This window comes from Equus caballus, chromosome 16, assembly GCF_041296265.1.
Source record: "Equus caballus isolate H_3958 breed thoroughbred chromosome 16, TB-T2T, whole genome shotgun sequence".
NCBI lineage: Eukaryota > Metazoa > Chordata > Mammalia > Perissodactyla > Equidae > Equus > Equus caballus.
In genome coordinates, this window is record NC_091699.1 from 29,851,976 (window position 1) to 29,876,504 (window position 24,529).

The 24,529-nt window shown below is 45.3% G+C and overlaps 1 protein-coding gene across 7 annotated transcripts in view; it reads left to right on the forward strand.

The window, feature by feature from the left end:
• EIF4E3 (eukaryotic translation initiation factor 4E family member 3) overlaps positions 1–24,529 on the forward strand; it is a 63,151-nt gene that overhangs the window by 20,014 nt on the left and 18,608 nt on the right. For 4 of the 7 annotated variants that reach the window (XM_070238631.1, XM_070238633.1, XM_070238635.1 and 1 more), the window contains exons 2-3: positions 1,454–1,602; positions 19,296–19,368. Coding sequence is in view for 1 of the 7 variants with exons in the window: in XM_023621183.2 (XP_023476951.1) it covers positions 4,596–4,768; positions 19,296–19,368 (246 nt within the window). In the remaining 6 variants the exon portion in view is untranslated. Of the gene's footprint in view, positions 1–837; positions 1,006–1,453; positions 1,603–4,525; positions 4,769–19,295; positions 19,369–24,529 lie in introns of those variants that run through there. The other 3 variants (XM_070238632.1, XM_070238634.1, XM_023621183.2) reach the window with 2 other exon arrangements.

Here is a 24,529-nt window from a genome sequence, read left to right on the forward strand (position 1 = left end):
ACAAGACAGCCCTGCATATTTATAGCATCACACCCTGTAAACAGGAAACTTCTCAGTCTTAGAGAAGCAGCCCAGTAACATAAACATAGCACATTGCCAATGAGTTCCTCCGCCCATTCAAGAAACATTAAACATTAAAAAATATATATGTGTGTGTATATATATATGTTCATTCCACTGGGAAGTAAACTCCGTGAGACAGGGATTTCTTTTTCTGTATTCCTTCCTAATGAATCTCAAGAGCATAGAACAGTGGCATTTGCATAGTAGACATGCAACAGATATTTACTGAATGGAGAATAAATGAATACCTAACATTTGTTCCATCTTACTATACCAGGCACTTGACATGTACATTTTCTCATTTAACCCTAATGATGACTCAAGAGGTAGGGACTGTTACGATGCCCATTTCTCAGATGGGGAGACTGAGGCATAGAGAGCTTGCCAGATTTCGAGAGAGCCAGCTTTTGACTCAGGTTTTCTGACTTTAGAGAGCCTGGGTTTAAGTACTGTGATAGTACCTCCTATGGACATCTGCTGTATGCCAGGCCTTGTGTGTGGCATAGCCACCATTTAGACAAGTGGTAGAAGCACCTCCAGGAGACCACGAGCCATTACCCTCCCATGTTTTGACTCTCTTGAATGAAGGTTCCCTTCCTGCAGGGCTGTGATAGAGGCGATAAATGGAGTGAATTCAGGAAAGGCTGGCTGGCCAACGAGTCCCTGTCATTAGCTGGCTCTGTGACTGTGTGACCTTGCACAGTATACCCGAACGTCAGTTTCCTTATCGGTCAAAGGAAGAGACTGAGTTAGGATCCTTGCCTTCCCTTCCAGCTCCAACATTCTGTTCCTGTGACTCCCAGGGAGCCGGATGTGAGTGGAAGAGAGAGGACCACTTGTTACTAGGCAACCAGCACCCGCCTCACCCATGTTGCCATGGTGATGATGAAAGTTGGGCTGATGGGATTACCAGCTCCTGCTAATTGCATATGAGAGCTCAAGGTCTCTGTCTCTTTCTTGCTTGCTCGCTAGCTCTTACTTTCTCATTCTCCTAGGGACTGTGGAGAGATCTCCTCTCCTCCATCTGCAGCATCCCTAAGATAGCCCTAGTGCAATGGAAAGCAATTGGGAATGGAGCCTGGCTGTGCCCATGAGTAGCTGTGTGACCTTGGGCATGTTACTCAGCTTCTCTGGGCCTCCATTTCCCCATTTGGAAAATGAAGGTGTTGGCATAGTGATTCCTGTCGTAAGGCTCTTCCCAGCTCTCAAATCCTTTGATGCCTAGGGAACATGTCAGGGGAGCAGACCACACTGTTACTAGGCAACCAGCAGGCACCCTGCCCAAGTTGCCTTGGTGACTGGATGCTGAAGGGGAGGGGTATAGCTGCTGCAGCTAATTGCTTAATTATTTATGAGTGCCTCAAGTCCTTTTTGTTGTTTTTGTTGATAGGGGCTGTGGGGTCACCTTCTCTTCCTCCCTCCTGCCACCCCAAGTCGTCTGAGTTGCGTGTTAACGCAGTGGGAGAGCACGTTGGCCTGGATCTCAAGCTACCCACGTTCTAGTCCTGCCTCTGTCATTTCCTAGAGCTGTGGCCTCGGGTAAGTCACCTCACCTCTCTGGGCCTCAGTTTCCTCATTTCTAACATGATGGGTCTGCTTTGATAATCTCCAAGTTCCCTTTCTACCCTGAATTTCTAATTCCTGATGTCTGGTTGCAAAGTGGGGAAGGTCAGGGGAATTTTCCTAATTTGTTATTTTCTAAGGATGATTGTCAAGAGCAATAACAATAGTTAAGTCCCTTAGACATTTCAAACAGAAAGGGACTGGAAGTTACGCCCATCATTCTCTCCTTGCCTCTCCCCTTAACCATGTTGCCTGACCTCTTTTATTAATCTTTAGATCATTTACATTTTATTTTTTTGTATATCACCTGCTTCCACAATAGATTTGAGGGGTTCACAGTATAACATACATATGTGCGCAATTAGGTCATTAAAATAAAAATAGGAATAAATTAACATAAAAAGAGTGATGGGTCTTCCTTGGTTAATATTAATGTTATGATTGAGCTTCAAATGTAATTCTGAGCATCCTGGAAGCCAAAGCAAAAAGGAAGGGAGGTACATAATTGTTACTCAATAAAGAGAAATTGCGAAACTGTTCCTACTTCTAAATGCTGAAAGTAATTTATCATGTGATGCGTGCTCTCTTTTAGAAACGGCAAATAAAACTTTTAAAATAACCCTTTCTTGCTGAGAGTATTGGTAAAGGACATAAGGAAGAAGCTAGACTTGACAGTTTGACTAGTTCTAATCATTAGAAAGCAAAAACTCCCTTTCTACTGTAGACTTTTACAAAGATAAATGTCACTTAGTAAATATAAATTTTCAGAATCAACCATTATTTATAAATCAATTATACATAAATTCCTGTAACCACTTTGCACAGTAATTTAGCAATATGTGTCAAATTTTTTAATGCAGGCAAAAATTCTACCTCTCCAAATTTACTCTGAAATAAACTTGTGCAGATGAGAAAAGACATTAAATATAAAAATGCTTATGGTAGCATTATTTATAAAAGAAAATGACTGCAAACCACACAAATCTTGAGGGCTTGTAAATTGAGTTATATTACATCTTTTGAATGGATTCTTTGCGGCCCTTAAAATGAAGTAGATCTGTATGTTTTGATATGGAAAAAAGCCTTCAAATATATAATGTTGAGTAAGATAAGGAGGTGAAGCAATGGTATAAAATGCTTCCATTTCTGTTATAAAAGATACAGATAGGTATACAATTTATATATCTAGCTATATGCTTTTATGGGCATACTTGCATTTTTCTGGAAGGAAACTGGTAACACTGGTTTCCTCTGGGCAGGAAGATTGATAGTGTTGGGAGGGGGGGAGCCTTACTATTCATTGCCTTATTTTTACTATGAGGACCTGTTAGTTTTCCAGTTAGACAGACAGTAGAGCTTGACAGTTAAAAAAGCCTAGACTCTGGAATCTGAATTACCTGTGTTCAGATCCCGGCTCTGTCATGTACTGTGTGACCTTGGGGTAAGTTTAACTTCTCCATTCCTCATCCATAAAAAAGCTAATAATAGTACCTTCCTCATTGGATTGTCGGGCAGATTAAGTGAGTTAATAAGTATAAAGTGTCCATAACAGCCTAAACAATGCCATAAATGCATTTTCCTGAAAGAAATAAAAGGAAAAAATAAACAAAAAAAAAAAATGCATCTAACCAAAAGGACCCACAATATCTCAAAGCTGGAAGGACTTTATAAATATGTCGTTGCTTCCAGTATCACATGTTGTATAGAAATTATGTTTGAAGCGGAGATCCCCTAGCAGTGGTCTTGTTTTCATTGTTGTCTTTTTATCTGACCTTGAATACCTGTTAGAGGAGGCACCTACCCTGGGCTTCAGAACAGGCATTCACGATGCCCGTGAAGCCCCAGAACCCACCTGGTTTTGCGGTTCCTGTTCGAGACCATCCCAGTGAATGCTCTAGCTAAGAGCAGAACATATGCTAGGCCAGGTAGAAAACCTATGAGGAGGTGGAACTCTACATCCACAGCTCTTAAAGGCCAGAGACGGACTATCCGGAAATTCAAGTTTAAAGAGGGTGTCCATGCTCATGCCGGTTATGACGTGTGCTTACATGCTTTCCTCCTCCTTCCTTGCAGGTGCTTTGGGGCAAGCCTGGAAAATTTTGGCTGACTTTGGGAACCCTTCTTTGAAACTGGTCACACTTTGGGCCAGGCTTGGGCCCCTCACTGTGGGCACATGGTGGCCCCAGAGAGGGTGGGATGGGGACCCTGGTTCCTTCAAGTCAGCTGGGTTAGGAAATGTGCTGTCACCAGGAGGAATGCAAAGCTGACCTGTTACAACCACATGCCTGAGCCAGTGGTACCTGGCTTCTGTCTGTCTGGCCCTTTCTTTCTGCACTCTTGAGCATTCCAGTCTCTTTATCCATTTGGCCAGCGGTTCCCCTTGCCATCTATCTGTCTCATCCAACTGTGCTTCCATCTGCCCTTCCATCCTTCCTCCAGCCATCTGCCAGCTTTGCCACCCATCCTTCAGACTACTGGTATCTCCATCCACCCTTCCTCCCCTCCCACGTGTGCGTCGGAGACTCTATCCACTGGTCCATCCATCCATCCATCCCTCCATCTTTCTACAGCCGGCCTATCCATCTCACCGACCTCCCGTCTGTCCGCTGAACCAGCCCCATGACCTCTGTTCCGCTCACCCCCATAGTCCGTGAATCCATCCTCAGCCTCTGCTCTGCCCTCCCTCGGGCCGGCCTGTCCATCAGTCCCCTGCCCTCGGGGTCTGTGCCTGTGCCGAATCTGCCCTCGACCCCCCCGTGGGCCGGCCTGTTTTTGTTTGGCGGCCGGGGTCAGGCCGTGTCCCCAGCGGCCCCGCAGCGCGGTTCCCAGGCCCGGCGGGCGGCGGGGCGGGGCGGGGCGGGGCGGGGCGCGCGGGGCGGGGCGGCCGGGCGGGCGGGGCCGGGGGTGACTCAGCCGCCGCTCGCCCCGCGGTCCGCGCGTCCGCCGGCCTGGCAGGCGGGGCGGAGAAAATGGCGATGCCCCCGGCCGCCGCGCCCCCCGCAGGAGCCAGGGAGCCGCCGGGGCCCCGCGCCACCGCCGCCGCCGCCACCGCGCCGCCGCTCGGCCTGCAGCAGCTGTCGGCACTGCGGCCCGAGCCGGGCGGGGTCCCGCTGCACTCGCCCTGGACCTTCTGGCTCGACAGGTGAGGGGGCGCGGGCCGCCGCGTCCGGGCCCGGCCCCAGCCTCGCCACCACCGCCGCCACCGCCGTGCGCCCGCCGGGCCTGCACCGCCGCTTTGTCTCCGCGCGGCCCCGGCCCCGTGCGCTTGGGCGGCGCGGCCCCGACCCCGCTCCGCGGTGGCTCAGACCCCGGCCCCGCCGCGCGGCCGCGGCCCTCCGTGCGCCCGGGGACGCGCGCAGAGCCGCTCGGAAGCCGAGGTTCGGGCCGGGGCGAGCGGCTCTTCGGCGGCGTCGCCTCCCGACCGGGAGAGACTAAACGCAGCCCCAAAAGTTTCAGCAGCACTTTCCCCTTTTCTTTCCTGCAGAAGAAGGATGCCCGCGGGCGGTGGGAGATGGTGGGCCAGTCGGGGGTAATCGGGTCCTCGGTGTGAAGTGGGGAGAGTGATGCTGTGCTGGTTACCCCCTGGGGCTCTTGGGGAAGCTCAGGACACGACCTTCGCCTTGACAGCGCTCGGGAAAGTTGGGCAGCCCCCTGGGAAATGTGCGGGGTGGTATCCTAACGGCACAGGGACAGCGGGCCCCTCCACCCGGGCCCCACCGAAGGACACCGCTCTGAGTTCTTTCTCATCCACTGGGCAGGCACTGCTTGAGCACTTCCAGTGGAGCCACGTACCTGCCAGGCGCTGGGGATTGAGTGCTCAGCAATTCCTCACCTTGTCGGCAAAGTGGGGACAATTATAGCTTTCTCAGGGGACAGCCCAGGTGCCATCTCCTTAGAAATGCGTCCCTGACTGCTGCACCGAAACTTGCACACCCTCTCCCCCATCATTCCGTAGTCTCCTGCCCTCCCCTGTTTTTCTTCATATTTAATGCTACTGCATTGTTTTATGTATGCATCTGTTTATTTTCAATCTGTCAACCCCTCAACACTTCCCCTCTGTTAAAGGTCAAAGAGCAGGGACTGTTTTGACACTTGCTGTCCCGGTATCTAAAACTGTGCTTGCTCCGTAGTAGGAGCACAAGAAATTTTTGACAAATGAGTAAATGGATGAATGCAAAGCCCCTTCTTAGTAGCTGTCACGCAGTGGGTGCCCAATGATAACACCTCAGGCTTGTCCCAACAACTTACAGAAATTTTGATGACACTGTTTCTACTATGGTTAAGTCTTAGGAGGAAATGTATGTGACAGTTTCTGTGAAATTTACTTAATAGACACAAATCTGGTCTTAAAAGGCCTTGCATAAAGTGCCTGGAAGACTTTTAAAACTGATATTCATCTTTTTTAGAAAGATAAGCTCATTCCTTTCTTCCTGTTGGAATTAGTGCTCATTTATAAAAATTGACACTTGGAACCATTGTCGTTTCTGGGGACCCAGAGAAGTTGGGGGTAGGGGAGATATGTGAGTCTCATTTTTCAAAACATTTTCACTTTCATTATGAGATGCTAAGAGAGCATTTTACTGTCATAACAAGAGTGGTTTTGGCAAACTTTAGCAGAATGAAATTATGTGTCTTTGCTTTCAAAGGTGTGCTGTAACTGCTGTTGTTACCTGGTGTCTGGTTTCAAGGTATTAAACCTGGACCTCTGGTCTCAATTGTGGGACTGTTGACTGGTGGAAACAGTATCAAGAGAGTTTCCTTTTAAATAGGTCAAAAATTAGTCTACTTACAGGAGCAACATTTTAAGAATGGTCTAAGATATTAATACTACATAACAACAAACAACTTTTTAAGAATGTCTGGGAGCTTTTAAAATAAGAACTCAGTAACTTCAATGAAGTCACAAACTATAGCTTTCCTACTATCTATTTGCACATTTTTGTTCTCTGAAAGCCATTAATCAAATGAAATATGTTATTGCCACAGTGTCCAAATCTTTAATAGAAATGGCTATATTAACTTAAAAATTATAATTAGTTCCAACGTTGCACATAGGAATTCATTTCGCTTGATCACTCATCCCATGGCTTTTGTTGAACTTTCTCCACTTCTCTGGGAGTCCATTACACTTAGGTAGTCTGCCCCCCATCCCCTGGGAGTTGTGAACAGGTGTTCTAGAGGTTCGTTTGTAACTTTTCTCCTGGAGAAACAGGATTCTAGGGAGCGTGGTAAGGTTCTCAGGAGAGCCCTCCAGGGCAGCCTTCACCCCAGCATGGCTGATGTCTGCCACCCATGGCATCACTTTTGAGTTCCCTGGCATCCAAAGGCCTCCCGCTACTTAAAACCTTCCTTTGCCACCTACCTCCTGGCCTGTCCTACCTTCCAGACTACTGTGTGATGAAGGACAAGCAATCTGGCCTCTCTAAACGTCCCTTTCATGTTTGTAAAATGGGGATAATCATAGGATATACTTCATAGGGCTCTTCTGAGGATTAAAGAAGAGCAGTGAATGTAAAAGATCCACACAGGTGTCTGGTATAGAATAAGTGCTTAATAAATGTTAACTACTAACGTTGTTATTCGATGCCGCAAATGACCAACCCCTCCTCCCCAGCAGTCCCTGGAGCGGCTTGTCTGAATTCAGTGTTAGGAAGCCAGCAACCTAAATTCATTCCTCCCATGCATGAAGCGGAGAGCCCTTCCGTAGAGTTATTGCATTTTCAATAGTAAACTCCAATAAGTGCTTATTTGGTTTTTAAAAAATTATACTGTATGGCTGAGGATTTAAGTACTTGGTGGGTACTTCTGGTTGAGGGTATAGGAAGAAGAGTTTTCCTTGCCTTTTCTGGATATTTAAAATCCTGTCCTGTCTTGATTCTTGGGGGCCACTCTTGGTTGTGTATCTCCGAGTGCTTTGTTTTCATCTCGTGGTGACCCCCTTTCCTCTGAGTTTTATCCACAGGACTCAGTCGTCAGGCCGCCTCTTGTCCCCATCAACACCAGTGATATCCAGTCACAAAGCTTTCAGTTCCATCTATATGCCAGTGATTCCTAAAACTTTACACTCGTGCATCCAGCTCCTCCTCTCTGTCTCCATGTGGGTGTCTGATACACATCCAAACTCAACATGTGCCAAACCACCTCTTCAACTTCTCGCCCAAACTTGCCTTCTTCTGTCTGTCCCATCTCAGTTAACAGCAGTTAACAGCAACTCCATCCTTCTAGTTGCTCAGCCCAAAAATCTTGGAGTCATCTGTGACTCTCCTCCTCATCTCCCTCCCTTTCTCTCTCCTCTTCTCCATCCTTCTCCCTCTCTGCTATGTCCATTATCAACAAATGCTATTGATTCTACCATCAAAATGTATCCAGCGTCCAATTCATTCTCACCACCTGCATCCTAGACGCTGGACCACACCATCTCTCTCACCTGGATCAGGACACGAGCATCCCAACTGCTCTTCCTGCTTCTACCCTTGCCCCCTACAGTCCATTCCCATCACAGTAGTGAAAGTGGCCCCTTTAATATGTGAGTTAAAGAATGTCATTTCTCTGCTCCCCATTTCACTCAGAGCAAAAGCCAAAGTGCTTATAATAGCCCATGAGACTCTGCAGCATTTCCTGCCTGCCCAGTACACCTTCCGCAGTACAACTCCCCCGTCTCCCTGTCACTCTCCCTCCTGCCCTTGCCCTTCTAGCTCACTTGACCCTTGCTCTTTCTCTGTCATCCCAAGTGTGGGCCTTTACCGCCAATGGTGCCTCTTGCCTGGAATGCTCTTCCCTCAGTCATCTGCTAGGCCTGCGCTTTCTTCTCCTGATCTCTGCTCAGATGTCGTCTTCTCAGCAAGGCTGTCCGTGACCACTGATAGAAAATGGCATGCACAGCCTGACACACTCCCCATGCTCATGACCCTGCTTTCTTTTCTCCAGTGGATTAGTACTATTTGCCTGCCTTCTCTCACTAGAATGCAAGCTTCACAGAGTTCTTTTCCCCAGTGCTCTGTCCTCAGCTCCTAGATCAGAGCAAGCCCGTCAGCCTGCACTACATATATGTAGGTGGTGGTTGAATTCTACCCATAGTGCCTTTCCTGTCTCCTGTGGTGGTTCATACTACTCTGATTACTATTTCCAAAGCTGCATCTCTAACTCTAACCTCTCTCCTGAGTTCTGGACACACACTGCCTACCACGTGCTGGTTGACTATACCAGCATCCTACAAGTCTCTCAAAGTTGGAATTTTCATTTGGTCCCTGACTCCTCTTCTCTCTCAAGTACCCTACTCCACCCAGTTCTGTCCTTCAGATTATTGGTTCACATTGGAAAACTTCCTTCAAGCCTAAGCCATCCCCTCCTCTCTATGTCCTTCCCTCTGCAGGCCCTGGTCCCCCCTAGCCCCTGTTACACACTGGCCTACCTGCTCCCAAGCTCTTCCCTCCTCCAGGCATCCCCCACCTGGGCTAGCAGGATTAGTCTTCCACCCCGCACGCCCCCACTGATCTTGTCATTCTGACACTCCCCTGCCCCTTTTCTCTGCCATGGTATTGGGTTTTACCTCTGTCTCTCACCACCTAAGGGTGCCTCTGTTGTGGAATTGTGTGCTCCAGACAGGTGGGATTCTGCATCTCGACCCCTACTTTTACCAGAGCAGCTCTGATGGTTTTGTTATTGTTTCTTTGTTTTTAGAAATGGACCACTTTTCTCCAGCTTAAAAAGAAAAGAAAAGAAAGAAATAAAAAACCATAGACTTACAGATTGTGGTACAAATTTCTACATTCCTGTTTTTAATATGACACCCACCTCCTTTTTAGCCTCATCACCTACCTCTTTCCAACTCCAAAATACCACTCAGTCTGTTCAGTAACAGCAAACTACTGGCCCTTTTCCTGGATAAACCATGGACTTGCCAGCCTCTGAGATTTGTCTCATGACGTTCTTTCTGCTTGGGATGCTCTTCTTCCTTTAGTCTACCTGAAAAGCTGTGATGCATACTTCAAGGGCCTACTGAGATGCCAACTCTGTAATTGTCCTTGAATAGTCCCTGGTCCCGGCAGGATGAAGCCCACCACCTTTGTGTTCCCACAGCATATTTTTATAGGCCAGTATTTGTATTATGGATCATTGATGCTTCCTCTGTCCCTCCCTCTTGACTGGGAGACTCTCACTGCCTCCTGTCTGACTCCCAAGAGTGTACATTACAGTGCACATAGTAGGTGCTTAGTGAGTATTTGTGTTCTGTGTTTTTAGTCACAAAGGTGGCCCATCACATATGTCTCTCACCAACCCCACCCTATCAGAGTTTAGCTCCGCTCAGCCAGTGTTTCTCAAAGTGCAGCCCCTCACCACGTACATCACCTGACTGTGCTCCTTAAAAGCAGGCGCTGGACCCTGCCCCAGAGCTACTCAGTCAGACCTCCGAGGTGGAATGTGCATTTGTAATAAATGCCTTAGGCATCAAAAGTTGAGATTTACTGCTCTATTGCTGATCAGGTTAATTGAGCATGTTACTTGCCAGTCACTGTTCTAGGTGCTGGGAATGCAAAGATGATGACAACATGGGCCTGGGCTTCCCAGGAGGGGTGTCTCACGTGCCATATGCTTCAGTAGCATCAGTGAAGAGTTCCGCATATGCCGAGTTCTAGAGGGACCCACCTCTCAGGGTGTGGTGCTTTCAAATGCATTCCAATGGTGTGCTCCATGATAACAAATCTCATATGGGAAGGTGGGGCCAGGCTTGACAAAGAGGATCCCACAGTCATCCTTGTTCATAGAGTGGCCTCGTGGGACTGGGTGAGAGGAGAAGGTTGCGTGGAAGGCTATAGTTGATAGGGAGAGAGTGGCTGGCATCTCGACTTTTCCTATTTTTTCCCACCTTGTTGCCCTTCTGAACCCACAGGCACTCTTAATGGCCCAGGATTTTATTTTCTATACAAGGCAAAGGGTCTCTGGGTAGATCTGACAGGGAAAGGACCTGAACAAGGGGCTCACAGCCTTTCTAACTGTGGGTCAGTGGTGGTTTCCTGCAGACAGGCCTGAGGTCCTTAAACATCTTAACTCAGAAAAGTACTAGTCCTTACCCGTACTAGCTGCTCAAAATATATATTTTCCTGCTTTTCATATTACAGATGCCATTTACTTATTTCCAAACGTGAGGCAGCTGGCAAGACTTTAGTTATCTGGCATGATGACAGTTCAAAATGTGGCCTTACTTAGTTCTCTTGTAACTCTTAATGCCGTTATAGTCATGCATTGCTTAACGCTAGGGAGACATTCTGAGAAATGTGTTGTTAGGTGATTTCATCATTGTGTGATCATCATACAGTGCACTCACACAAACCTAGATGGCATAGCCCACTACACACCTAGGCTACACGGTACTAATCTTATGGGACCACCCTTGTATATGCAGTCCATCATTGACCGAAACATCGTCATGCCTCGCATGGCTGTACTTCTCTTACACCCAGCCCCCATGTTCTGAAGGATTAGTTATATATCAAGGTGAAAAGAACCCCAGTTGCTATTTTCAAGGAGCTTATAGGCTAGGAGTGACAATAGATGAAAACAGGGAGAAATCAAAATCAAATAAACAAACATGTAAACATAAAATGTTTAGATTGTGTAAATAGTTTCACTAGTTTCGTCATTAACTGTTAATAATAGGCCTTGGACCATTTTTGTATGTGACTCTCAAACAGGAAGCTAGTGTAGCCACAAGCCACAGATGTATCTAAAAATGATTACAGATGTATCTAAAACTGATTACAGTGAAATCATCATTAATGGAGTGGAGGATGTACAGGGGGTGTCGGTTGCCATCTTACTGGGTCAGTGCAGATTTTCCCTGCGGTGGCTGAGCTTGAGGTTAGTAAGTTCAACAGGAAGACTGGCTTTTAGGAGATAGATCCCTGGCTTTAAAGTTTTCCCCCTTAAGGTTGTTCTCTGGGTTGAAATGAGATGATCTCTCATAGAAGGTAGAATATTATCGTTCATTTTGTCACCAGCCATTTATTGTGTGCCTGTGCAATGGACATGTGTATCCATGACTTGGATATATTGTACCGTGTTTCGCATATTGTGCCATTAAATTTCAAATGTCTTTTCCACTTTAACCTTTTAATATTAACTACCATTTGCTTCAGTGCGCTAGGCACTGGACTGGGTACTGTTCACAGTTATCCACAGAATCCTCACAATGAGATAGGATGTATCAGCAACATTTTACAGATGAGAAAATTGAGGCCCAGAGACGTAAATTATCTGACATCACACAGCTAATAGAGAACAGAAACAGGATTTGAATTAAGGACTGTGTGACCCCAAGCACTGGCATCCCTAACCCCACTGAACGCTGCTTCCCTGTCATTGGGATGCAGTTCTCCCATATTCCTTATCCTAAAATACGGGAGCTGCACAGGACTTGAGAGGTAAGCTGGCCCCGTGATTTAATTTCACAAATAAGGAAACCAAGGGCCCGTTTCATGGGAGATAATTAAACCAACGATTCCCTGCTTCGAAATTTGCAGAGAAAAGAAGAGAGCCCTGCCTAAAAACCCGTGTTTATGTGCCTTTGTAGGCTTGTCCTTCACATTTAATAATAATCTCATCTTGATCATCTCTTTAGGTGATGAACAAAAAAAATCTGTGAGAATGGTCATTTTTACATTTTTCTTTTGATGCTATCATTCGTTAGCTTTTACTTCCCAAGTGGTTAGCATTTCTCTGGTGACTTGATTTAGATGACGTTGGCCAGCATGTCTCAAACTTCAATACAGATATGAATCACTTGGGATTCAGAGGGCCTGGAGACTCTGCTTCTCTAACTAGCTCCCAGGAGAGGCTGCCAGTTGATGGACCACACTTTGAGTGGCAAGGATGCGGCAGGGTTTGAGGAAACTTTCAGCTTCTCTTTGTGAGAAGCATCTCCAGGTGTCCAGGTGGCTGGTAAGTGGTGCTGTGGCCCACTGAGAGCTAGCTAGGCAGTAGGATAATTTCCTTAGGTGTTTACAAAGGCCACTGTCCCTATAAACTCTATTCATGAGCATAGCCTGCAGCCTGTCTTTAAGGGTGGAGTTTAATGGAGAAGACACATTTGGACTACTGGGAAGTCTGAATTGAGGATTGCAAGCTGAAGGAGGGTTGGGACTATGTTTGGTGCAGAGTTGTGTTCGTGGCACCAGAGCGTGGGTCATGCAGTGCTCAGTTTAGGCTGGTGACTAAGAGCAAGGTTGCCAGGCAAACCTTGGTTCAGGTCCCAGCTCTGCCACTAACCAACTGCGTATCTTTGGGCAAGTCTCCTTACAGCCCTCAGACTTAGTGTGCTATCTTAGTTTGCAGAGTGGGGGTGCAACTGTTGTTTACCTCGTGGTGTTTTAATGAGGATGAACTGAGATAATGCATGCATGTAGCACATGATATGAGTCTTTCCAATTATTGGGGGCTCAGTAAGTATGTCTTGAATAAGAGAGCAGTTAAAATGCCTTGAATCATTTCAGACTTAAACTGGGCTGAAATAGTTCTGTCTTATGGGGATTCTCAGAGACCTGCTTTAATGGGTAAAGATGATTTGTAAATAGCACATTAACTTTTTGCACGTAAATGGTGCTTAGGTGCCTGGAAACCATTGAAGTAGAACAGTTGGTTCAACCTTATTGGAGTTCCTGCCTTCTCCTGACTCTCCAGATTAAAAGGAATTTTAACCAGTTCTAGATAGAGAATCTTAAGATGCATTTCCTGTCACTGTGTTAAATTGAAGACATACGGGAGCAATATAAAACTGGACTTGGGAGTTTGGGTCTTAAGTAGCATTAAGAACTCCCCTGGCATCTTTGCACTAATCATCTACTTGACCTCGGAAGATCCCTTCCCACTTCTGCCTTATCCATAGCAGCTTCTGGATTCGCCGGGTCCGAGTGGAAGCAACCCTCACTGTAGCTGTGGCCTTAGGCCCAGAGAGGCCGGCACCTGATGGGCTTTCTTTCAGAGGCTGGATGTAGGGGTTTCTCAGCTCTGCGTGTAACTCTCACAGACTTCTTAGCATTCTTACTCTCTGCCCCACAGATTAGAAAATGTGCTTGATGTCTCTTAGTTTGAATTGCTTTCTCTTCTGTTCCTGTTCTTCTGCCCATGATGATGATGATGACGACGATGATGACATCAGCAACGATTGCTTATTAAATGCCAGGCACTGTGGAAATGCTTTTTATAGCAGTAGCTCATGTAGTCAAAGTAGCAGAGCAATGGGGGTAGAACCCGTGTTCTCAGAGAGGGGACGTGAGGGTCAGAAACGGTCAGGCTTGTCACACAGCTGGTAGGTGGCAGAGCTGGAATTTGAATTCAGATCTGTTCGTTCCAAAGACTATTCTCTTAATCCTTCTGCTTTCCTGCTTCAGCTCATCTGTGGTTTTTGTTTGGTAAATATCTTTTTCCCATGTCCAGCCCCAGAAAATGACCTGTAGATATGTTCTTCCTGAATTGGGTTCCTTGTCTCACATTTTGGGGTCTCATTATTGCCAGGGACTCTGGTGGCAACCAACTCTGTCCAGCATCTCTGCTTCTGCCCCCTCCCAACAGTGGCTACATGGATGGTGATGGAGGAGAGGATGGCAGGCAGGAGCAGTGGGTGGGCCAAAGAGGGAGTAGATGGCCTCAGAAGGAGTGAGAGAGGAATCATCCTAGGATGTGCTGTATGCCATGCTGACAGTGACTGCCTGGTTCTCACTGAGAGGCGTCCTCGTCCAAGAGGAAGACCATGGGCATCACAGCCAGACAGACCCAGAAAAGAACCCAGATCTGTTACTTCAAAACAGGCTCACTAAGCCTCAGTTTCCTAATTTGTAAAGTGGGGATAATGATACCAATTTGACAGGATTGCTCTAAGGATTAGAGATAATACATGCAAAACCTTCTCGTATAATACGTGCTTGATAAAAAGAAGCCATCATTACGTTAATATCCTTAAATCAGAGGGGAAACTCCTGGTGGAACAATTCAAACCCCTCAATCTGATCCATCCAGGGGGCATTTATTGTTCCATTGCTGTGTTCTCAGCTCCGGCTGCATACTGTGGGAGACTGGCATCAAATTCAGAGAATGAAAATAGGTCCTGATTCCCTGATTCTGTGATTTTCCACAGCTCTGATTCTCTCTCCTTCTAGGAATGGTCATCATCAATGTGTGTATTCCTCTCTCAGCTTTCTCTCCCACTTCCTCCTTCCCAGGCAAATAAAAGAGGATCTAAGTGTTGTTTCTTTGCCTTCTGGGGAATTCAGAGAGCAGGGGTGCCAGTTCTAGAACATAAATTCCATGAGGACCAGGGCTTTGTCTAGAATGATCATCGCTGTATCCCCATCAGCTAATAAAGGTGTCCAATGAATCTTTGTTGATTAAATAAATTATACATCCTCTGAGACTATTTGTTACTTGTCTGTGGCAGGGTTTCTCAGCGTTGACTCCACTGACATTTTGCACTAGATAATCCTTTGTTAAGGGACTGTCCTGGGCACTGTAGGAGGTGCCACAACAGCCCAGCTTCTAGCTACTAGATGCCAGTAGCATCCCCCTCAGTTGTGACAAGCAAAAATGTCTCCAGATATTCCCAATTGTCCCCTGGGGGGCAACAGCACCCCCAGGTGAGCACCCTTGTCTGCAGAGAGAAGGTTTGGTTAAGCTTCAGTTGGGAGGTTTAGGTTTGTAACATGAATGAACTAAAAAGATTTTTAAAGATATGAGCATATACTGTATATATGATAGGAGTAAAAATGTTCCTTTCCTTGAAACCCGCTACAAACATTTACCTTCTAGTCGCTACAACTGTCTCTTAGAGTGACAGGGAAGACGGGCTGTCGACTGTCTGCTGCCAAGGCTGCAGCTTTGCCACGAGCAGCCTGCACTGCTACTTTAAGAAACAGTAATAGTAGACGATACAGCTTCGGCTTCAACTTTGAATCAGCAAATCCAGTACAGACTGACCTGTTTCCAAGGCAGGTCATTTAAAAGTCTCAGCTTTTTGCCCTTTTAAAATGGGTTCTGTGGATACGGCCCAGTTTTGCTTGTTAAAGATGTCTGAGGTTCAGGCACGAGGTTGAAGCACGTTGCTGTTTTTCGGTGACTGTTGGAATCAGATTTGGCTTGCAGAAGAATGCTGTTCCTTGCACAGGCCGAGCCAACCATTTACTACCCTCAGAAGTTCTGACAACATTGTTTTTTACTTTGAAACCTGGATATTCATAAAATTGTTCAACAGCTGGAAGGAACCTTTAAGATCACAGAATCCAGCCTCCTCTAAGAAATTAGGAAACTTAGGAGCCGGCCCGGTGGCGCAGCAATTAAGTGCGCACATTCCGCTTTGGCAGCCCAGGGTTCGTTGGTTCGGATCCCAGGTGCGGACATGGCACCGCTTGGTAAGCCCTGCTGTGGCAGGCGTCCCACATATAAAGTAGAGGAAGATGGACACAGATGTTAGCGCAGGGCCAGTCTTCCTCAGCAAAAAGAGGAGGATTGGCAGCAGATGTTAGCTCAGGGCTCATCTTCCTAAAAAAAAAAAAAGAAAAGAAATTAGGAAACTGAGTTTCCATGGAACCTGACACGTTTTCTTTCAAACGCCAATACATATCATCAGATGTTAATCAGAATAGAGCTGTCATTGAGTGTGGTCCTGTTGGTTTTAGTGAGGATCTTCTCTATCCTGGTCCATTGGAAAGACTATTCTAAGAAAGTTATATGGACTACTATCTTGTATTTAAAATGGAATTCAGCAAAAATGATAGCCTTGATGAGAACACACAGAGGATTAATTGCAAAAACTCCATTAAAGAATGTCACTGTGGGGGTCAGCCCAGTGGCATAGTGGTTAGGTTTGCACAATCTGCTTCAGCGGCCCAGGGTTTGCAGGTTCAGATCCTGGGCGCGGACCTACACACCACTCATCAAGCCATGCTGTGGCAGTATCCCACATACAAAATAGAGGAAGACTGACACAGATGTTAGCTCAATGAAAATCTTCCTCAAGCAAAAAAAGAGAAGGATTGGCAACAAGTGTTAGCTCAGGGCCAATTTTCCTCACCAAAAAAAAATATGTAAGTGTGTATATGGCTTGGCTGGACAGTTCAGTCAGCGGTAAAGAGCAGGAAATCTCAGACAGGTCACCTGTATTCACATCACATTTTTGTGGCCTTGGGCAAGTTACAAGCCTTCCTAAGCCCTGGCTTGCTCACCTGGAGAATGGTGACAAATAGTATTGACAGCTGCAGAAGAAGGTTTGCAAGGATTCAATGCTGTAATGAAAGTAAAATGCTTATCACACTAGCAAGGTTTCAGTCTACACAGATTAGCTGTTGCCATCCTTGTCTTACACTGATAAGCACTGCCTAGTCGTCATTTTGTTCTAGATCCCTTTCTTGGACTCTGGATAGTAGATTTCTTCAAAAACACATGGACAGTGAGATCAAGCGGACCCTAAATGACTTTGTATAATTGTCTCCTGCACTAGAATATGAGTAAAAGACCAGAACATGGAGACAGAGGCATTTAAAAAAGAGGCATATTAAGCAGATGTTTATCAATGGTTTTTTTTTTCTAGGTTAAATGATATTATCCTGACATCGTATTTGCTTAAATTGATGTAATGCTGTATGAGGTGAACATTCAAATTATACTCATTCTAAACTCATTCTATACTCCTTCTAAATCACGAATTGAAGTGTAACTTTAAAACATAGTAAACATATGAAATACACAGTTTTAAAAATGAAAAAAATGCCAAGTACATTGCCTCCCTTTGGACCCTAACAACCCCCACCCCACCCCGTATCGAAGGAGGCCTGTGTATACCCTCCCGTGTGCTTTGGGTGATCCAGGGATTATTTGCTGGGCATATTTGGTGGAGAATTCAGCTAAACTTTTCAAAGGAAGAAAAATCAGATTGGAATAAATGCCAGAAGATTTTCTTATAAAAGCAATAGATCGTTCATGTGAAAATCTATTCAGAAAAAGTTCGAGGTTTTTTCCTTTTAGTTTTTTTCCCCAATCCTTTTATAATTCAAACTAAAAACAGCATAAAACCTCCATTAAATAGCTAATTGATATTTATCTAAGTCAATGCTTTCATATCCCCAAGCCCAGGCAGTCCAGACAGACTGATGGATGTGTCGCGGGCCCCAGCACTGTCATAGCAAGATGTCGAGTACCTCCCTCTTGACCACACTCTTCATCTGTTGTTTTAGGCTTCATGTCTGGCAACAAAATGCAATCATGGTGGTTCTTGTGGATTGACTTTTTAAAAAAACAATGTCCGGCATATTTATAAACAACTAGAAAAGAGTTGTAAACCCAGTGCTTTCGGGTAGATTTATTTATCGGACTTCGCCTACTCAACAAGGGTCCCCCGTTTGTGCCCATGCTAGTCCATACTTGTCTTCCTTAGTGACCTCCAAGCAAGGGAACTGTATTCAGAAATGCATTTTTGATATTCCAATTAGACACCAGGGAGCATTCATTGGTCCAGGGTTCCAAGAATGGAGTCTGAGAGCCCTGCCACTTGTGCCTCCCGCCCACCCCACATCTGGGCATGGTCCTTTGCTTTGCCATCTTCCCTCCCTCTGAGCTAGGTGAGTTTTGTGCACATCTCTAGTGTGTAATGGTTTAATTACTGTCCAGAAAATTCAACACCTTGAGGTTCCCTGGGGACTGTGTCTCTGAGGGTCAGTGGCTGCTAAAGAGCATCCCTTTTATAGATTCCAGATCCTAGTGGGTCACCTGGGAGCTGATACTTTTTCCTCTCAGCAAGCCTCATTTCTCACCCAGCAACCAGACACAGGACTTTCGAGCACTATGTGAGCGGTGAATTTTCATCTTAGGCCTGATGTAACTGGACCCCAACATTCTTGAGCAAGAACTGCTAACTCAGTATAGGGAAAAGGAAAAGGTGGCAGCAATTGAGAGTCTGAACTCAGGATCGAGGAGAGCGTGTCCTGTTACCCCCAATCCCAGGAGATGGTGTGAAGCTCGCAGTATCGCATGGTTTTCTGGGGGAACAAACCTGTAGTGTGTTGCCATCTAGTGGCACATAGGCAAACTAAAGATTAATGTATTCTGACCACAAAGTTCAGCAGAGCTAATTAAATCAGCCGGAAAAAATAACTGAAAGTATTCCCTAAAGGCAAGTGTTTTGGAAACCCATGCAAATTCAGGTGAAATTAAAATTGACTTTTAGTAATCATGTTTTCTTAAAGTTGGCAGAGGTCACTGTTTCTCAGGAGTTCATGAATATTTGCCACGGGGAAATTAACAAGTTTTTCCAACATATAGCCAGGTCAGGACTCTGCATTTTCACTGTCGTCAGTACGATAGGCACAGTTTCTTATCCAAAGCCCTAGGCAAAAGGCTTGGTTATTGCAAGGTTATTTTAGTGTTTTTTAAAATGTGATTTTAAGGTTTCCAATACTTTTTTCACTTACATTTGTGTTTTTAAATTAATTTTCCACAGAATAAATATGCCTATTTTTAGGTGAAGCAAAGACGTAACTTCACAAAGTTGGAATTTCACATTTTAAACTCTAAATAGCATCCCAGAAATGCCCAGTTCTGTGGTAGACCTGCAGACTTGCACTGTGAACTGGTTCATGAACACTGACGGCCTGTTTCGTTGTTTCTTGCCCTTTTGCTTGTTTGCTCAGATCCCTCCCTGGTGCCACAGCAGCTGAGTGCGCGTCAAATCTGAAGAAAATCTACACAGTGCACACAGTACAGGTAAGAGCGAGAGAGGGACGCACCTGAGTCACGTGGGACGTGTGTCAGTCACTTAACCACCCAAACTGAAAGCTCCCTCTGCGCCACAGCCCTGTCCAGGGTTCTGCCCTGGCCTCGGCTTTCACATCCACTTTGCTGCAGCTGCCCTTGACGGGAACTACCCCATGGGCTGGCTGACCATGTGCCTAGGTGGCGTGCTCTTCTCTTGATGACCTGCTAAAACCATCTACTCCCTAAACCTTTCACAGACCCTCATGAGAAGCAGACTCTGGTGTGGTTTTGAAGATGTCCGTCTGTGTTCCCATTCAAACACCAGCTCCCTCCCTGAGCTCTGTTCTCATCTGGGAGAGGCCCTGGCACCTATCTGCGGGGTTGTTGAAGGTTACAGGTCACAAAGGAAGTGCGGGATAGTGTTGAGCTTGAAAATGGAAGGTCTCAGACCAGTTTCCTACTTCACATTCAGATTCCATCATCCTATATTGGGCCAAGTATCATCCCCTTTATTCTGTAAAATTGGTATAATGATAGCACCTCGTGGGTCACTGTGAGGATTGAAGAAGATAATGTTTATACTGTCTCCAGCAGAATACTTGATGCAGAGTAGCTTCTCACCAAATGTGAGGTCTTAGTTCTCTTATTTCTCTCTCTCCAACTCTTAGGATGAACAGTTCTAAAAACCCCAGTATTCAGTTGATCACATTTCTGTTTTTTCCAAAAGCAAATTCTGTCAAGATTCTCCCCCTTTTCTAGTTTAATACACTGTTATAGACAGAATAAGCCTTTTAAGATTGCTTCATGCTTGCACTGACCATATGTCCTGAATTTTCTAGAAGGGCCAGATTTAGATTTAAATAGTTTTCCTGTTGTGCCCCTAAATCTTCTAATGTCTTAGAAATTCCAGTGGGTTGGCATCTAGATTGTGTCTCTTAGGCAGCCTATCACATGCAGAAGTAGCACAAAGATCCTTTTTTCAGACAGTGCTTCTAGGATCTGGTTCAGAAAATTGGGTATTCATAGTTATGCGGCCCCAGGAATCTGATTGTAAGGTGCCATGCATAGCCACTGAGGGCAGTAAGCTGGGTGGAGGACACAGTCCTGACCATGGGCCATTTCTGATCTAGTTGGGAAAATGACATAAGCATGTGGAAAGCAAAATAACAGTGCTGCTGTAAATAATCATTTGGTGCCAAGAACAAGCAGTGTCACAAGGGAGCACGTGGGCCACTGTCCAGAGGGATAAATGTTCTCAGAGTCGAGGAAAGGCCTCCCCTTGCTTCTCGCCTGTGGGACTTTATAGATTTTTGTCACCTCTTCCCAGCAGCCATTGTATAAACCTCCGGGCACTTGACTTTACAGCCTGTCCTCATATGGAAGTTCTTAGATCCCATTGATTTTTTGAGGTACTCATTAGCCTTTTTCTACTCCATTATGATATTGGATCATCAGAGCTTTGCCTGGGATGGCAGGGCACACGTTGGTAAAGTCAGATTAAGGGGTCAGTTTGTTTCCCTGACCCAGCATGATGACAACAGAGCTTTTGGTTGCACCTTGGCATCTGCATCAAGTTAGACAAGGGACTGATTTAAAGGACCCAGGCTGGCATATACTAGGAAATACTTTCTTTAAAACTTCCTTAAAAACTATATTGGGCTATAATTTATATTCAGTAAATGCAGATTTCTTAAGTGTATGGTTTGATAAATTTTGACAAAGGCATGCAAACATGTAACCACCCAGATCAAGATAAAAAAATTTCCATTATTCCAGAACATTCCTTCATGCCCTTTCTAGTTGGTCCTTCTCTTCCAGAAGCAGCCACTGTTCACGTTGCTATACCATACATTCATTTTGTCTGTTATTGAACCTTATATAAATGGAATCACAGAGTATTATACTGTATTGTGTCTGGTTCCTTTCACTCGGTGAATACTGAAGCATTGAATAAATGAATGAATGAGAAAAATAAATGAACCCCTTTCCTGAGTCACAACAGGCTCCTTGCATAAGGATCCATTCAGCTGTAGCCCACACATTCTCAATGTGGGCAAAAATTGATTCTCGGTGGGGTGAAAAAAATCTTATTCTTTTTATGTACAAAGCACAGATATATATGCAGTACATATACAGATATATAGTCTCTCTGTGGTATTAAAATTTCACAAGGGAGTAATTAGGAAAAGGGCTTCTTGGGGTAGGGGGTGATAATGAGACACTGCTTTAAGTGGTCAGGAAGCCCTGTCCTATCTCTGATGCTCTGTCCCCCTCAGTTTCCTCACCTGTAACACTGAGATCATAACAGTGCCTACTCCCCGAGGTTGAGCGAGGGTTAAATGAGATTGCATATAGTAGCTCTTAGCAGTGCTTGGCACTAGTGAGCCCTCAGATGTTGCCAGCTTTTACTAAAGTGTTGTTGGATTCTACCCCTCGGCTTCGTCAGTTGACTGGCGAGGCTGTGGGCGAGGGTGTAGGATGGTTACACTTCCTGGGTTTGTGCTGTATCTGGTACTTACCAGCTGGGACAAGTCGCTTAACTTCTCTGTATCTGCTTACTCATCTTTAAGATGAGAATAATCATGATAGCGATTGTATCATGAGGTTGTGAGGATGAAATGGCACAAGGAAGTAAGAAGCACATAGTAAGTGCCCAATACTAATAATAAGCTCGTCTGCCATCATTTGCCTACTTCTATGGAACAGGATTTTTTACTTTCCTCAGTCACGTTGTACATCAGAAAACTGTGTCCCACTACTTCTGGATTGCGTATTTCAAGCAGTTATTCCCCAGATTATCCCACTGCTAACACTTCTACTGATGAAAACATATTTAACTTATCAATAACTTTTGGGATTCGAGCCTGTGAGTGTCCTTAATATCTGTGAATAGTCCTTAGTATTTAAGAACTAGCCTGGGTGCCCATTTTAAAGGCAGCTGAGGACATGCTTTTGTCCCACCGTCTTTTTATTCTGTGATTGTAGGTTGATTCTTGAACTCTCACTCTGTCAGGACTAGAAAACCGCATCCCTAACCACGCCTGTGTTTTCCTCCCATATATGTTCAGATGAAATGTAGGAATGGCGTGTTATTAATGATTGCTTTGCATAAGGACATAATACGTCTTTTTGTACTTGAGGCTCTTCAGGAAATCAGAGATGTCGGTGGGGATGGGGGAGGGCTTATTTCCCCATTTATTGGGTGGAGAGACTGAGGCTGAGAGCTTAGTGGCCCAGAACAAACAGTCATCCGTGCCTCTGGGACCAGAACTCCCTCCACTTCGAGTTCAGTTCTCTTTCTCTTACTCTGCCCTGAATGAGGACAGACTGAAGAGTGAGGAGGTGCGTGCCTCCAGACGGCCCAGTGACCCCTGCTGAGGACACCCTCCTCAGGCCAACAATAATTCTCTCTGCTTGGAGTTAAATTTATTTCCTACTTCCCTGCCCTGCCTTTCTTGGAAAATTCCATTTTTCGTCTAGATGTGTATTTTTTTTCAGACGCATATTGATTCCTTTTACTCTTTTGTAAACATTTCCAAATTTTCCACATTTCTCCTGTGTTTTCATGTCCTAAATGGATGCAGGAGAGAATAGAAGACAGCTTCTGAACAAGCCTGATCTTACCTGTGGGAGAATGAAGAACTACTTTCCGTATCTTTTGCAAGAGAGGGCTCCCTCGTCCCCGGGGTCTTTCAGCCTCGCTACCGCAAGACCAAAAATTCCCCCCCTGAAAACTCCTTCCTGTCCAGCATTCTATCCCCCCTCAATTATTTGTGTTATCATCATCAAGATTTTGCCATACTGTGTTCCTCTTGTACTGTGTTCTATACCCAGTATTTCCCATAAATTGGCTTTTTACTTAAATTTTCATAAAACAGAAACTTTATATTTCTTCTGTAAATGGATATCCAGCATTGTTTATCATAAACAGAAGGTCTTAATAAAAAATATATACAGTCTATTAAAATTAAGAGGCTGTTCCTTCTGTACCTGTGTACTGCCGATGATATCAAGACATCATCCCTTATCACGAGGTTGTGGAGTCGTGGTGCTGTCATAGGTCCTTAAGTTAGACAACAGATTGCTTTCCAAATCCTTGGGAAATGGGGCTCTCCTTTTCAGGAGGAGAGGTTTTTTAGGTCAGTATTGATAATGGAGAATGATGGAAAGATTGATTCAGAGGACTCACTGCCCTGGACACAGATGGGCAACCCATAGAATGACCTAGAATGAACCACTTGGGTGAAGGGAGGGGTCTGAGGGAAGAGAGAGAGAGAGACTCCACACTGAAAAGACAGAGAAGGACCTGAAACAAGGTCTGGTTCATAGTTCTGTCTAGCGCAGTCTCAATACCTAGGATAACAGGATTCTTTATCCATCATTTCATTTATTCATTACATGTATAATGGGATCAGCATGTATAGTCATAACCCAGTTAGGCAGAAATAGAACTGAAGTCAAATTACCTGTGGTCCTCTGTGTCTGCTGGCAGTGGAGGCCCTTATGTGGGTGGGGTGAGTGTTGAGAGGGGAGATTAAATCTTGCAAAGTAAAAGTAATTTAGTCACTTCAAATGTAAAACTGGGTCTCTTCTGGAGAAGATCAGGTTATGCCATCCCCAAATATGCCACTTTAGCATAAGGATTATCTTGAGCTGAAGGCAACTGAGAAACAGCAGACACAGGAGGAGCGCTCTGCCCTGCTCCTAGTTGCCTAGAATCAGGGCATAAATTTCCGTTTGTAAAGGTATCCCCCTGTCTCATCACTTGAGCCTGCATAACAAACCTAACTAAACAATGGTTATCTACCGTATATTTCCTGGTCTCCTTCCCACAATTTACCACTTCTGGAGACCCAAACCCCCTTGTACTTTGGTCACTTCTCCACAGTTTGTCACCCTTTGTTACAGTGGCATAGAAGCTTCCCGATCCAACCACTTCTTTGGGTTTTCACTTCAGTTCTGTGAAGACATGTGCCCTTAAAAATAGTAACATCCATAAAGAAACAGATACCTGGGGGCTTTACCCAGAAAGCAGGGTAAACACTGCTCTGCTCCGTTTCCCCAAACTTTTGTGGAGGGCTCTCTCCTGTTCTTTCAAAGTTTGAACCCCGTTTAGCTCCTCAGCCCAGACTTTGTTATCCATCGACTTCCTGTGTGGTGGAAACGGCCC